Source organism: Dasypus novemcinctus, chromosome 8, assembly GCF_030445035.2.
Source record: "Dasypus novemcinctus isolate mDasNov1 chromosome 8, mDasNov1.1.hap2, whole genome shotgun sequence".
In the NCBI taxonomy this organism is placed as follows: Eukaryota; Metazoa; Chordata; class Mammalia; order Cingulata; family Dasypodidae; genus Dasypus; species Dasypus novemcinctus.
Genome location: NC_080680.1, coordinates 62,234,510 through 62,247,402, shown reverse-complemented (window position 1 = coordinate 62,247,402; position 12,893 = coordinate 62,234,510). Strand labels below are relative to the sequence as shown.

The window sequence follows — 12,893 nt, the reverse complement described above, 5'->3', positions numbered from 1 at the left end:
ATTGGGAGGATTGTATAGCTTTAGCCCCTTGCCTGCTCCCAAGACAAACAATGGCGTGGCCCCACCCAGCCTGGAAGGGCTCTTGGGACACAGCAGACCAAATTTGTGAATCAAAAGCTGAGTCAGCCTTAGGCTGTGTCCCTCTATTCACCCCTTTCCTGGGGTGGTGGTTCCCTGTTTCTCCCTTTTTGTAGCCGCAAGTCCAGAGGCCAGAGAATTCTAAAGTGTCATTAGTGTGGGGGTGGGTGCTAGCAGCAGTAGCTGCTGGTTTCAACTCATATTTTTGTCATGATTCCCTCCTTTGCCACTTTCTCCTCTGGGTGGTGTCCAGCCTTTGCCTGGTGTCCTAAACCCCAGAAGATCTTTTTCCAGGCTATTTCAGCCTGTCTTCCAGCTGTTTTTTCTAGAGGAGAAAGAGTCCTTTGTCTTTCTAGTCCTCCATCTTCCCAGTACTGATTTCTTTTGGTTAATCTTGTTTCTTCTGTTCTTTTCTTTCCTTATGAGAACTATACCCTCAAGTATATCCTGTAGTTCTTCTAGTGATGACTCTTAGTAAAAACTTTGTCTGTCTCTGAAAATGTCTTTATTTTCACTCACTCTTAAATGACAGTATAGCTGGGTATAGAATTCTAGATTGACAGTTTTTTTTCCTTAGGATTTTGAAGATAATGCTTTTATTGTTTTCTGCTTTGTATTGTTTCTGAGACATTTGTTGGCAGTCTAATTGTCATTCTATGTAGGTAATTAATTTTTGATTTCTGGTTGCTTTTAAGATTTTTCCCCCTATTATGTAGGTCCATTGAGATGTGTTAAATATAGATTTGTTTTTATTTAACCTGTTTAGGATTTGTATGTGCTTATTTATTCTGAAGGGTCATGTCTTTCTTCAGTTCTCTAAAGTGGTTCACTAATGTATCTTCTAATATTGACACTTTCTCATTCTCTTCATTCTTCTATTCTGGAACTCCTGCTACTGAGACCTCTAATTCAGTCTTCCATATTGCTTAACTTCTCATTCATATTAACATCTCTTTGTGTCTCTGAGCTACGTGTTGGATATTTTTCTTAGATCTCTCTTATAGTTCACCCATATCTTATTCTCTTAGTGCCTTCATGCCTTCTAATTGCCCTTTCTGGGCTAGGTGCCTCACTTCTGCTTCTTTGTACTCTGTGCATACTTCTTTCTGTTATAGTACTACGATAGTGAACATAATTCGTCACTGATCAGTTATCTATCCCCTGACTGACTTGTTGAAGGCAGGGATTCTGACTTTTATTTCTATCCCATCGTTAGTATAGTGGCTGGCACATAGTGATTCAGTGATATGTTGATGAGTAATTATGGAGGTGAAACTAATAATCACTGATGCTAGGCTGAAATATACTAAGTCCTGTAACCTTTTGGCCTTGTTGCTAGCTTATGTGGTAATTGAATGATCTGTATACTTAAACATGAAACATGGGTATATAATGCTGGAGGATTATGGACTGTCTTTTTTTTTTTTTCAAACTTGATCTGTCAATCAATGAAAACCTACTACTAGGTATTCTCTACTAATGTCCTGTCCTTCACTTTATGCTTAGCAGTTGAATAATTGTCTTTGCCTATTAGCCTTCATAGTCTAGTTTTTATCATTATTCTGTTTAGAAGTTTTTCTAGACTTTCAAGAAACTGCTTCAATGTTAGAATGTACAAACATAAGGAATTAATGTTTCTACTCCTTTAGATACACCTAAGCAGCATAACCAAGAAAATGATTACAGAAGAGAGAATGATAAATCGGGAACTGTAGATGATTTAGCCAACAGGTAAAACGAATTTCATTTTCATATTTGTTTTTTTTTTTCTTTATTAATTTCAGTCCCATCTTAAGATTTTCTAAACTTCTTTACTATGGGATATTCCATAATTTTCTCCTCTTAACCAGATAGTGTTGTCCAGTATGGACCTCCATTTTCAGAAAAGAGTCAACATTCCTGATGTATGGGCAGAAAGATATTTTCTGTTTTTATATAAATATTGGGTTTCATGGGGGATTATGCAGTTTTTGAAGGAAGAGGCATATATAGAAAGTATCTAATGCAAGTTTGGGAGTATTTACTTTTTGTGTTTGTGAACTTTTTTTGAAACCACTCTCTGACTATTGATTAAATCCAAAAGTTCAGGGACCTTGGGGATCATCTAGTTTGCAGACTGTATTCTGCAGCACCCTCTAGTGCTGTGAATAAGTTTGACTGAGCCTGTGGCAGTTCCAGCCCCTTCCTACTTTAACCTGAAGTTTGCTCTTTATCTGTACCACATACTCATTTTTTTTCATTCCATGTGATAAGAAGAGTTCCATGCTTTTATAACAGTTAGATTACTGATTTAACCTAACCTCAGAATTTAACAGGTGAAAAACCTGAACATACTTCATTTATTGTAACATCTTTCCAGAATTTTTAAAATTATGTTTATTAACTGTTTTTTCTATTATCCCATTTTAACATTTAAAACTGATGCCAAAAAAAAATCTCTAAACATATGTAGTCCACTGGGGGAAAAGGTTTTTTTTTTTCTTTTTAAATTGAGATTAAACATTGTTAAGTAACAATTCAGCAGATGTATTGAATAGATTCCCTTATTATTATTTTTTTCTGATTGCCATTAGGCCTAAATAGGTGTATTTCAGTCATGACTTCCCCAAGTAGATGGGGGACAGATGTGGAAATAAAATACTTAGTTAAAGAAAAGTTTAAATTTTAAGTGAATTGAAATATTCTTTCTTTATACTTTTCTTTTAATAGATTTTTATTTATTTATTCCCCACCCCTTGTTGTTTTGCACTTGCTCTTTGTTCTCTGTGTCCATTCACTGTCTGCTCTCTGTGTCTGCTCATCTTCTCTTTAGCAGGTACCAGGAACTGAACTTGGGACCTCATGTGGGAGAGAGGTGCTCAATTGCTTAAGCTACCTCATTTCCCTGCTTTGTTGTGTCTCATTGTCTTTTCTCCTTGTGTCTTCTTGTTGCATCATCTTGTTGCTTCAGCTTGCCATGCTTGCCCATTGTGCCAGCTCGCTCTTTTGCTCATCTTCTCCAGGAGGCACTGAGCCCGAACCTGGGACCTCCCATGTGGTAGGTGGGAGCTCAGTTGCTTGAGCCATATCTGTTTCCCTCATATACTTAAATAAATATTTTTTTAATTTTAAAGAAGGTTTCATAACCATAAATGATACATTGAAAATATAGGGGGATTCCCATATACCACATCCCCTCCCTCTCCCACACTTTTCCCCATTAACGTCTTTCTAACATGTAATAGATAGTAAGATCTATATATTCTTAGAAAGTTAATAGAATTCTTCACTGTAAAGCGTCTTTTTTTTTCTTTTTTTCCCCTCTCCCTCCATTGTCTATTCTCTGTGTCCACTCGCTGTGTGTTTCTCTGTATCTCCTTGTATTCTTATTAGGTGGCTCCGGGAACTGATCCTGGGACCTTCCGGAGTGGGGGAGAGGCAGTTATTCCCCTGTACCACCTCAGTTCCCTGGTCTCCTAAGTCTGCCTTTGTCTCTCCTGTGTGTCTTCCCTTGCTGCGTCACCTTCTACATCAGCTCTCCACGTTGGCTGGCACTTCTGTATGGGGTGGCACTCCTGTGTGGGGTGGCACTCTGCGTGGGCTAGCGTGCCATGCGGCCAGCTTGCCCTCACCAGGAGACCCTGGATATTGAACCCTGGACCTCCTATATGGTAAATGGGAGCCCAATTGCTTGAGCCACATCCGCTTCCCTGTAAAAGGTGTTATAATAAATAAAATGTTTCATCAGTAATATGTAATATAGCTTCACTTAAAGAACGTAATACCTTTTTTTGCACAAAGTTCAGTTGTTACACTGTTTTGTTTGCAGTGACATTATCGTACATAAGTAACAATGTAGTTCATTAGATAATTCATATGGGGATATGCTGAATGCAGTTCCTCAATTAAAAGACATGAAAAATATGTTTTTAGAGTATTTTTAGCTTTCACATGCAGTTGTCATTCATAGGTACCAAAATATTTATGGAGTCTTCTTCATAAATTTCATGAATTTTAGCTAATGGAGGCTATACCGTATTATATCTAGAATTCAGTGATAGGTGATGACTTTGCAGTACACTGTGGACGCTATCCTTCTTTGCAGTGGTTTTTGGGAAGGTTCTCTGGCATTTCCAGTGGTGGTAATGTATTAGTTATCCTTGACCTGTAACCTCTACGTATTCTTTATTGCACGTCAAATACAGCTGCATGACCTTGTTTCAGAAACTTAGTGCAGTGCATATTTCAGTCACTTCTAGGCACTTATCTTGACTTAGTAACACTGTTGACATGCAAATTTCAATTAGTATGTTGTGCATTGGCCATGTGACTTAGTTTTGGAGACTAAGTCTAACTAAGTCTGAGGATCCTTTGCCTTTTCTAGCTTCTGGCAGCTACTGGCAATCCTTTGTGTTCCTTGGCTTGTGGTAGCATAGGTCCAATCACTGCCTGTATCTTCACATGTTTGTCTTCCCTCTGTGTCTGTCTTTGTGTCCAAATTTTTATTTTTTAAGAGGTCATGTCGTACTGTATTAGGGCCTGCTCTAAATCATTAGGACCTCTTCTTAACTAATTAAATCTGTAAAAACTCTTATTTTAAAATAAGATCACATTCATAGGTACTGAGGGTTAGGATTTGAATATATCTTTTTTTTTTTTTAACAAATCCCTTTTATTGATACATGTTAATAAAACATAAATCCATCCAAAGTGTATAATCATTGGTATTCAGTGTAATTACATTTGTGTATTCATCACTTCAATCATTCTTTGAATACTTTGATTATTCCAATAATAATAATAAACAAAAAAAAACCTCACCTTCAATCTCTCTGCTTACCTTGCCATACATAGCTGCAATTCTGTATTTATATGTTATAAAAACAGTCATATATGCAATATCACCCATATTTGAGTTTTCTCAAATGAGGACTTTATAATACAGTCCCATGTTACAGTTTTTAGCTTTCCTTCTAGTAATATACATGACCTTAGACTTTTCCTTTTCAGTCACACAATAGCTCTGCTACTCACAAGCAGCATGATGTGCTTTCACCATTTCTATTCATTTCCAAAGATTTACGAATGACCGTTTTACTACTTCTACACAGATTAACCCTCAGCTTTCCATTCTCTGCCCTCCTTCTATTTTTCTGGTAACCTATATTCTAATTATTAAGTCCATGAGTTAATATATTTTGTTAACAATAGCTCAGTCACACAGTATTTGTCCTTTTGTGTCTCCCTTGCTTTACTCAATATAATGTTCTCCAGGTTGATCCATGTTGTCATATGCCTCATGACTTTATTTCTTCTTACTGCTGCATAATATTCCATTGTGGATACACCAGAATTTATTTATCTGTTCATCAGTTTGTGGATATGTTTGTTGAACATACCTTTTGGGGAATACTGAACAACCCACAACAAAATCAAGATTTTGACTGTTCATCAAGTTATTTAATACTTTTTACAAATTGACTTAAAATTTTTTTAAATATAGTGGGTAAGTGCAATGATCATAATTTGGGAGACTGATACACAGATTGGGCTGGAATACTGCTCTAATTGTCACCGTATCTCCCTATAATAAACTGCCTTTTGATGACCGGGACGAATTGAGTGAAATCGTAACGGACAGATACGGGGCAGACAGTTTCTTTAAAATATAATGAATAGAATTCTTTCCTACTTTAACTTGGGTTTGTTATCTTTTTTCCCTTATAGCCCTGCTTTCTTCCTGTTGCAGTCAGCTTCATTATTAGATAGAAACAATGTTACGCTTCTTGAAAAGGTACATTTTAAAACAGTCTGACTCTATTAAATTATAAAATATTACATATTTTTTTGTGGATATAGTTTAATTAAATTTAATTTGTTTTCACATTACCCAGTATTTGCCTATTATGTACACATTTCTGTTTACACATTCTTCATTGTTTTTAAGTAGAAATAGATAATTGTGCCAGTGAACATAAAATTTCACAATAAGGTTAACAACCTTTTATATGTTCATAATAATCCATGAACCTCTAATGAAGCTTCAAAATCAGCCATAATATTAATGCTTTAGCATAATATGTCTTGTCTTCTTCAGGACTTGAAGATGAAAACTCCAAAATTGAAAAATGAAGCAGTTTCTAAGAAAACACCAGAATTTGATGTTGAAGACTCTTCATTATCAGATATTGCAAAGAATACAGAGAATAGTACATTTGAGGGGTCTCTGTCAGTCAAAAAAAGTGATCCATTCCAAAAAGAGCAAGATCATCTAGTAGAAGAGGTTAGGACAAAGACTGTATAAGGAATAGATTAAATCCATTATTTTCTCAATGGTGTTGGGATCATAAATGAAATATAGTTAATTACTGATTGGGGTAATTTGTGAGAATGGATAATAAAAATAATCATGGTATGATAAAATTGGTCTTTCCAAAAAGTAGAAATAGATTTAATATAAACTTATTTAGTTTAGATTGTATCCATGATTTAGAACCCATTTCCCTTTCTATAAATATCCCAAAATATAAAAATAATACTTGTACAATCTTTTTGGAATTAAATCCTTACAAAACTTGTTGGATAAATGTACTCAGTGATTATACTCTATTATAGTGCGTATTAATTCAGGTATTGGAGTTCTCTCCTTTTATCCCAGTCTATGTCAAACTAAGTAAACATTGACCAAATAAGAGAACTGGATGTCAGTCAATCTTTTCTATTCTTCATAACATGTTGAGGTTGGACCACTTCTATGGTCTCTAAAAATTTTAAATCTCTATAGTTTTGTTGTTTCTCTTTATTGGTTCACCAGTTCTACACTAGAGTAGAGATGGCCAGTTGGTCGTTTTTTCCTTCTAATTTTGGAAGGAAAGACATTTCTTTGTTAAAAGAATTTAGATTAGCAGGGGAATGGGATGGGATAGAAAAGCATAGTCCTCTAATCTCATAAAGCTCTGAAAAAAAAAGCGAAGTTAATTTTCTTTTCATGTTATTTGTGACAAGGGTTATTCAGTGTTTGAATTCCAGGTAACCCCTTGTTTTCTTGGGGGAGGGTAATGTGGGAGCTAATCGATTATGGTTTCAGAAAGTTTATTTTTTTTAGTGATCTCAGGGGCCAGAGATTTAAACTTGCATGGTTTTGTCTTCCAGTTATATGACATTTCCATTTATATAACATAGAGTGGTATTTTCATATTGCACATGTTCTATTCTCTATTTTTTTTCTTATCTTTTTTTTAAAGATACATAGATCACACAAAAACTTTTCTGTATTTTAGAATGCCTTGTTTATATCTGATAATGAGCTTTCTTGCAAAGAAGTATATTGTCAGAATGAATTCTGTTTGTTAATAGTGGTGTTATTTTACAAATGGATTATTAAAAATAGTCTGCTTTCTTTAAAAAGTAGTCGTTTTCATGGATACAGAGCTGTCGAGTTCAAAGATATGGCAGATAGCAGCTAAGGTCATTTTGTAGTTAGAGCTACCCCTAAATCTTCCTACTTATATATTATTATTATTTTTTTTAAACACAAATTTTTAAAATGTCAGATTTATCTCAAAAGTTACAAGGTTAGAATTAGAATTAGAAATATCCATATTTCTTTTTTTTCCCATTAAATACTTTTTATTATCTTTTTTAAAAAGATACATAAATCCCACAAAATGTTACATTAAAAAATATAAGAGGTTTACTTTTAGATTTTTTTTTTCCCCCAAAAGCTTTATTTATTTATTTATTTCTCTTCCCCCACCCCCAATTGTCTGCTCTCTATGTCCATTCGCTGCGCTTTCTTCTGTCTGTTTGCATTCTTCCCAGCGGCACTGGGAATCTGTATCTCTTTTTATTTCGTCATCTTGTTGCATCAGCTCTCCGTGTGTGCAGTGCCACTCCTGGGCAGGCTGTGCTTTTTTCGTGCGGGGCAGCTCTCCTTGAGGGGTGTACTCCTTGCGTGGGGCTCCCCTACATGGGGGACGCCCCTGAGTGGCACTGCACTCCTTGCGCGCTTCAGCACTGCACATGGGCCAGCCCACCACACGGGTCAGGAGGCCCTTGGTTTGAACTCTGGACCTCCTGTATGGTAGGTGGATGCTCTATCAGTTGAGCCAAATCCGCTTCCCTACTTATAGATTCTTAATCTGTTCTCTCCTTTATAATGGGTAACCCCATTAAATATAAAAAGGAGGAAATGGTTTTGTGTTCCATTTTACCTTATAGAGTATTGTTCTTAAAATCAGGGTTGTACTTAGTCCGTTGAGTATCAGGGAGAGTCTAGATTGCTGAGCTTATTTTTGTGCTATCTGCTGTGGGAAGGGCTGGTTCTGAAGTGCTTATTCTTATCAAGGCTTTTGTTTCATTCTACCAGCTGGCTTGATAATTTTAGTTTTACTTTTTTATTTTGTTATAGGTTGCCAAGGCAGTTTTATCTGAATCACCTCAGCTTTCTGAAGGAAAAGAAGTAAAATTAGAGGAATTGATTGACTCTCTTGTTTCTAACCCATTCTTAGCAAGGAACCAAATTCCCCGAACTCCAGAAAACTTGAGTAAGTTAATAATACTCTCTATCCCTTATTTTCTTTCTTAGGCATTACCACTGTTAGAACCGTGGTCTGATAAATTTTTTAGAAACCAATTTTAAAACTTTTTCTTATCATGTTGAAGTTCTCTCTGTGGGTTTTGTATTATTTTTGGAACTATTCTGCGGTTTGAAATTATTTAAAATTAAAATATTTAGGGGAAAAATAAAGGAAAAAACCTCTTTATCTTTCACTTAATTTGGCAGTGGCTTTATTTGTTCTGATGTAAGGGACTTTAATTGAAGTATTTTAAATGTTGAGTACTCTTACCTTATAAGGCAATTCTATAGCCTGGACCCCCAAAACTGTATTATTTTGTGGCTTCAGTACACTTAGTATTTGATCACTTAAAAATATCCCCTCCCAACAGGTCTGACCTGTGATTAACATTTATGGAGTATATACGCTATTTCTCCCAGCCAACAACCAGCAATATCAGCCAAAAACTGTGTGTGCATAGAACTTTTCCACCCCTACCAGCCTAGCCCAATACTTTCTCCCCCTATAATCTATAATTTGTGCAGGCAAAGTTCTCATTAGTGTCCTAATATAGGCAGATCCTGATTGAGTGATTAAGTATAATTTCCATTTTGCTGCTGGAAGTGGCATTCAAAGTTAAATTGGTTCAATTCAGCCTGTGGACCAAATCCTGCATGTTTTTGTAAATAAATTTTTTGGGGAACATAACCTTGCCCATTTATTGACATATTGTGTAAGGCTGCTTTCATGCTACAATGGCAGAGTTGAATAGTTGAAACAGAATGGATAGTCTGCAAATATTGAAATAATATTATCTAATGGCCCTTTACAGAAAAAGTTTGCTGAACCCTGTCCTCGGTGGAGTAGCCAATGTCTTTTAATACATGTAATTTGTATGCGCTATGTGAAAATATATGTACATTTCAAGAACAGCTTTTGTTATATGTGTGATTTGTTTGATCAGTTGGAGATAAAGCTTTATGATGTTGTTGGGGTTTATTATATTGTGGAGCCTTATTATCCAGCTGATAAATTTATTGAACACATAGTAGTTTTACTTTCAGCTCTAGAAATAAAGTTCTTAACTACATGTTCTATAATTGGGAATATTAGTAAATTGTGTATGTGTTTTCCCTTTATTAGTAAGTGAAATTAGAAGCTCATGGAGAAAAGCTATTGAAATGGAAGATGACAGAAGTACAGAACTGATTCAAATGGACACTGAACATAGAGAAGTTTTGCCAGAATCTTTACCTAAGTTACATAATCAAGCAGAATTTAGCATGGCCAGTTTTCTTTCAACAACTCCTGTATCAGCTCATTTGCCCAAAGAGAAATTTGTTTCGGATGATCTCAAGTGTGTGCATCAGAAATCTGTGGTGACCAGTCATGTAGATGAACCACCAACACAGAATCAGTCAGATTTGTTAAATAAGAAAATAGTTTGTAAGCAAGATTTGAAATGTACAGCTTTACAGACCAAAATAGAGACCTTCTCCCCTGCCCTAGACAGTAGGATCAATGTGATGGATGGCAGTGAAGAGGAGCATGTTAAAATATTGGACTACTTGCAAGCTTCGTATAAAGAACCTTCTTTGCATAAAACTGTGTTATGGAACTCTTTTCATATATCTAGTGGAATTAGTTCTAAGAGTTTTCAGGATACTGATTTTGGTATATTACATGAAACACTTCCAGAAGAAGTTGGTCACCTAAGTCTTAATAGCTCCAATAACACAGAGGCCAATTTTGAACTGGAACCACATAGTCCTGTGTGTAGTGGAGATGTGGAAGAAGGACAGACTACTCCAGATTCAGTCTTCAGTTTGCAGGCTGTTTGCAGTAGATATGAGGCTCTGAAAAAATCTCTTTCCAAGGAAAGGGAAGAATCTTCTTTCTCTTACATTGAAACATTTGAAGGACATAAACCAGAATTGAGCCTTACTTCCAGTAACATGAAAACAGATGACATGTTTAGCTTTTTGGAGAGTCATAATTTGCACATTGACTATACAAAACCATCTTTACGCATGTCCCTTGGTGAAAGGAAACAGTCTCTTTCACCACTAATTAAATTTTCTCCAGTGGAGCAAAGATTGAAGACCTCAATACCATGTAGTCTTGGAGAATATCTACCTAATTTAAAAGGTAAGATTTGATTAGAACTGTGCATAATTACCTCTTTTTTTTTAAGGATTTATTTATTTCTCTCCCCTTACCCCGCCCCCACTCCGGTTGTCTGTTCTCTGTGTCTATTTGCTGTGTCTTCTTTGTCCGCTTCTGTTGTCAACGGTACGGAAATCTGTGTCTCTTTTTGTTGCGTCATCTTGTTGTGTCAGCTCTCCATGTGTGTGGCGCCATTCCTGGGCAGGCTGCACTTTCTTTTGCGCTGGGTGGCTCTCCTTATGGGGCGCACTCCTTGTGTGTGGGGCTCCCCTACGTGGGGGACACCCCTGCGTGGCAGGGCACTCCTTGCGCGCATCAGCACTGCGCGTGGGCCAGCTCCACACGGGTCAAGGAGGCCCGCAGTTTGAACCGTGGACCTCCCATGTGGTAGATGGACGCCCTAACCACTGGGCCAAGTCCGCTTCCCCATAATTACCTCTTGAAGTTTTCCCTCAATTTTCATAAAAATAGTACAAAGTGAATTCTGTATGATCCTTGTTTCTTAATGTGGCAAACTATGTTCCTTATTCTTTCATCTCATATGAGAGGAGTGAACTCATCATTTTATATGTACTTTCATAATCTTTAGAAATGTGTATGTAGTTTACAATTGGGATGGGACAGTGGTGGAAACAAAACCAAAAACGTGAAAACTATTGCTTTTGTAATATAAACTACTGAAAGTAAACCTTGTCAAAATAATGACTTGTAGAAAAGTGTTTTTAAAAAGTTGAGAAATACTATTTTAAATATCACTTTTATAAAGATAAAATCTGTGATTTGCTTTGAAATAATTAGTGGGGGTGAGGGGTAGCAACAAGTAACAATTATTAATTCAGTAATTAATAAATATTGAAGCTGGGTGATGGATAATTGGGTTAATCATACTCTTTTGTATATGTTAGAAAATTTTCATCGTAAAGAATTAAATTGTTCTTCAAATTATGAGGCTGATGTAGTGCCTACTGCACTAAGAGGGCACTTAAATTCTTAAAACATGTTAGGATGGATATGGATCTGGTGATATTTATATACTGTATATCACTCTGATTTGTCCATGGTAATTTAACACTGGTGTATTGAAAAGTATTCTAAGAGAGATGATCTCTAGAGAAAAGGTACTTCAATGAGAATAATCTTAAGTATTTGCATAAGTGATATTTTTTCCTAAAAGACTAAGTTTGCTACTACTTAGAATGCCATGTTTAATTTCTTTGTAATATTTGCTTATCTTTTTTTAAAAATTCATTTTGCAGAAGAAGAAATCTTGAACAAGAGCCTTGATCCAAAAGAATCTCTGCGTGACTTGAAAAGATGAAGCAGTAACAGTGAATTTAACTATGATGCACTTAAATTGAAGCTATGTCACAGAATAAAAACTGATTTATAATTGTTATATATAATGTTGGAAATGTTAACACTTTCTTTTTCAAGATCTAAAAAATTTTAAATGCCTTTTAGCCTCCTCTAATGTTTTTAGGTAAGGAAAGTATGTTTGAATTTTCTCTATTTGTAGGAAATATTTGGAAAGCAGAGTGGAGTTGTGGGAACACATTTTGCTTTCTTGAATAATATTGAAAGCATTAACTAAATGACAATAGTAAAAAGTTTAACTTATGTTATCTCAGTTCATTAACATAAGGATGAGTAGTTGTTGATGCCCTTTCATTAATTAGTTAATATAATAGCCATTGGGTATACTGATATTTCCTTTTAGAGCTATCTACATCTTTTATTGTTTCTTTATGGAACATTCTGGTACTAACAAAAAAATATGAGACAATTAGTGTCTTGGGATGTGTCATCAAGGTGACAGAGCTAAGATTGAGAAAGTTTCAAACAGGCTTAATGATTATTAAAGTAGAATGATCCTGAAAAATGCTGTTAGATGGAATAAACTGCATGTAAGTGAAGACTGGTGCAGAATGAATTTAGAAAAAAGGAAAAAGACGGAAGAAGATGGCTAGACCCGTAAGGAGCATTGTCAAACTAAATCCATTTGGTGGGTTGTATATCAGACTTATATTTGGTCTAATTTAGACTTTGATAATTTCATTGAATTCTAGTTTTATATTTTAACAGAAAAAATGTAAATTAAAGAATTCATTAGTC

The 12,893-nt window shown here is 35.5% G+C and overlaps 1 protein-coding gene and 1 non-coding gene across 2 annotated transcripts in view; both read left to right on the top strand.

The window, feature by feature from the left end:
• Positions 1–12,893, top strand: part of HAUS6 (HAUS augmin like complex subunit 6) — a 41,878-nt gene extending 28,985 nt beyond the window's left edge. The window contains exons 12-17 of the mRNA XM_004465464.5: positions 1,728–1,809; positions 5,785–5,851; positions 6,155–6,340; positions 8,468–8,603; positions 9,759–10,763; positions 12,038–12,893. Coding sequence (XP_004465521.2) covers positions 1,728–1,809; positions 5,785–5,851; positions 6,155–6,340; positions 8,468–8,603; positions 9,759–10,763; positions 12,038–12,099 — 1,538 coding nt within the window. The 3' untranslated portion in view covers positions 12,100–12,893. The remainder of the gene's footprint in view (positions 1–1,727; positions 1,810–5,784; positions 5,852–6,154; positions 6,341–8,467; positions 8,604–9,758; positions 10,764–12,037) is intronic.
• LOC111765837 (small Cajal body-specific RNA 8) lies at positions 5,585–5,715 on the top strand. Its single transcript, XR_002798063.1, has one exon. It is a non-coding gene; the product is annotated as a small Cajal body-specific RNA 8 (non-coding RNA).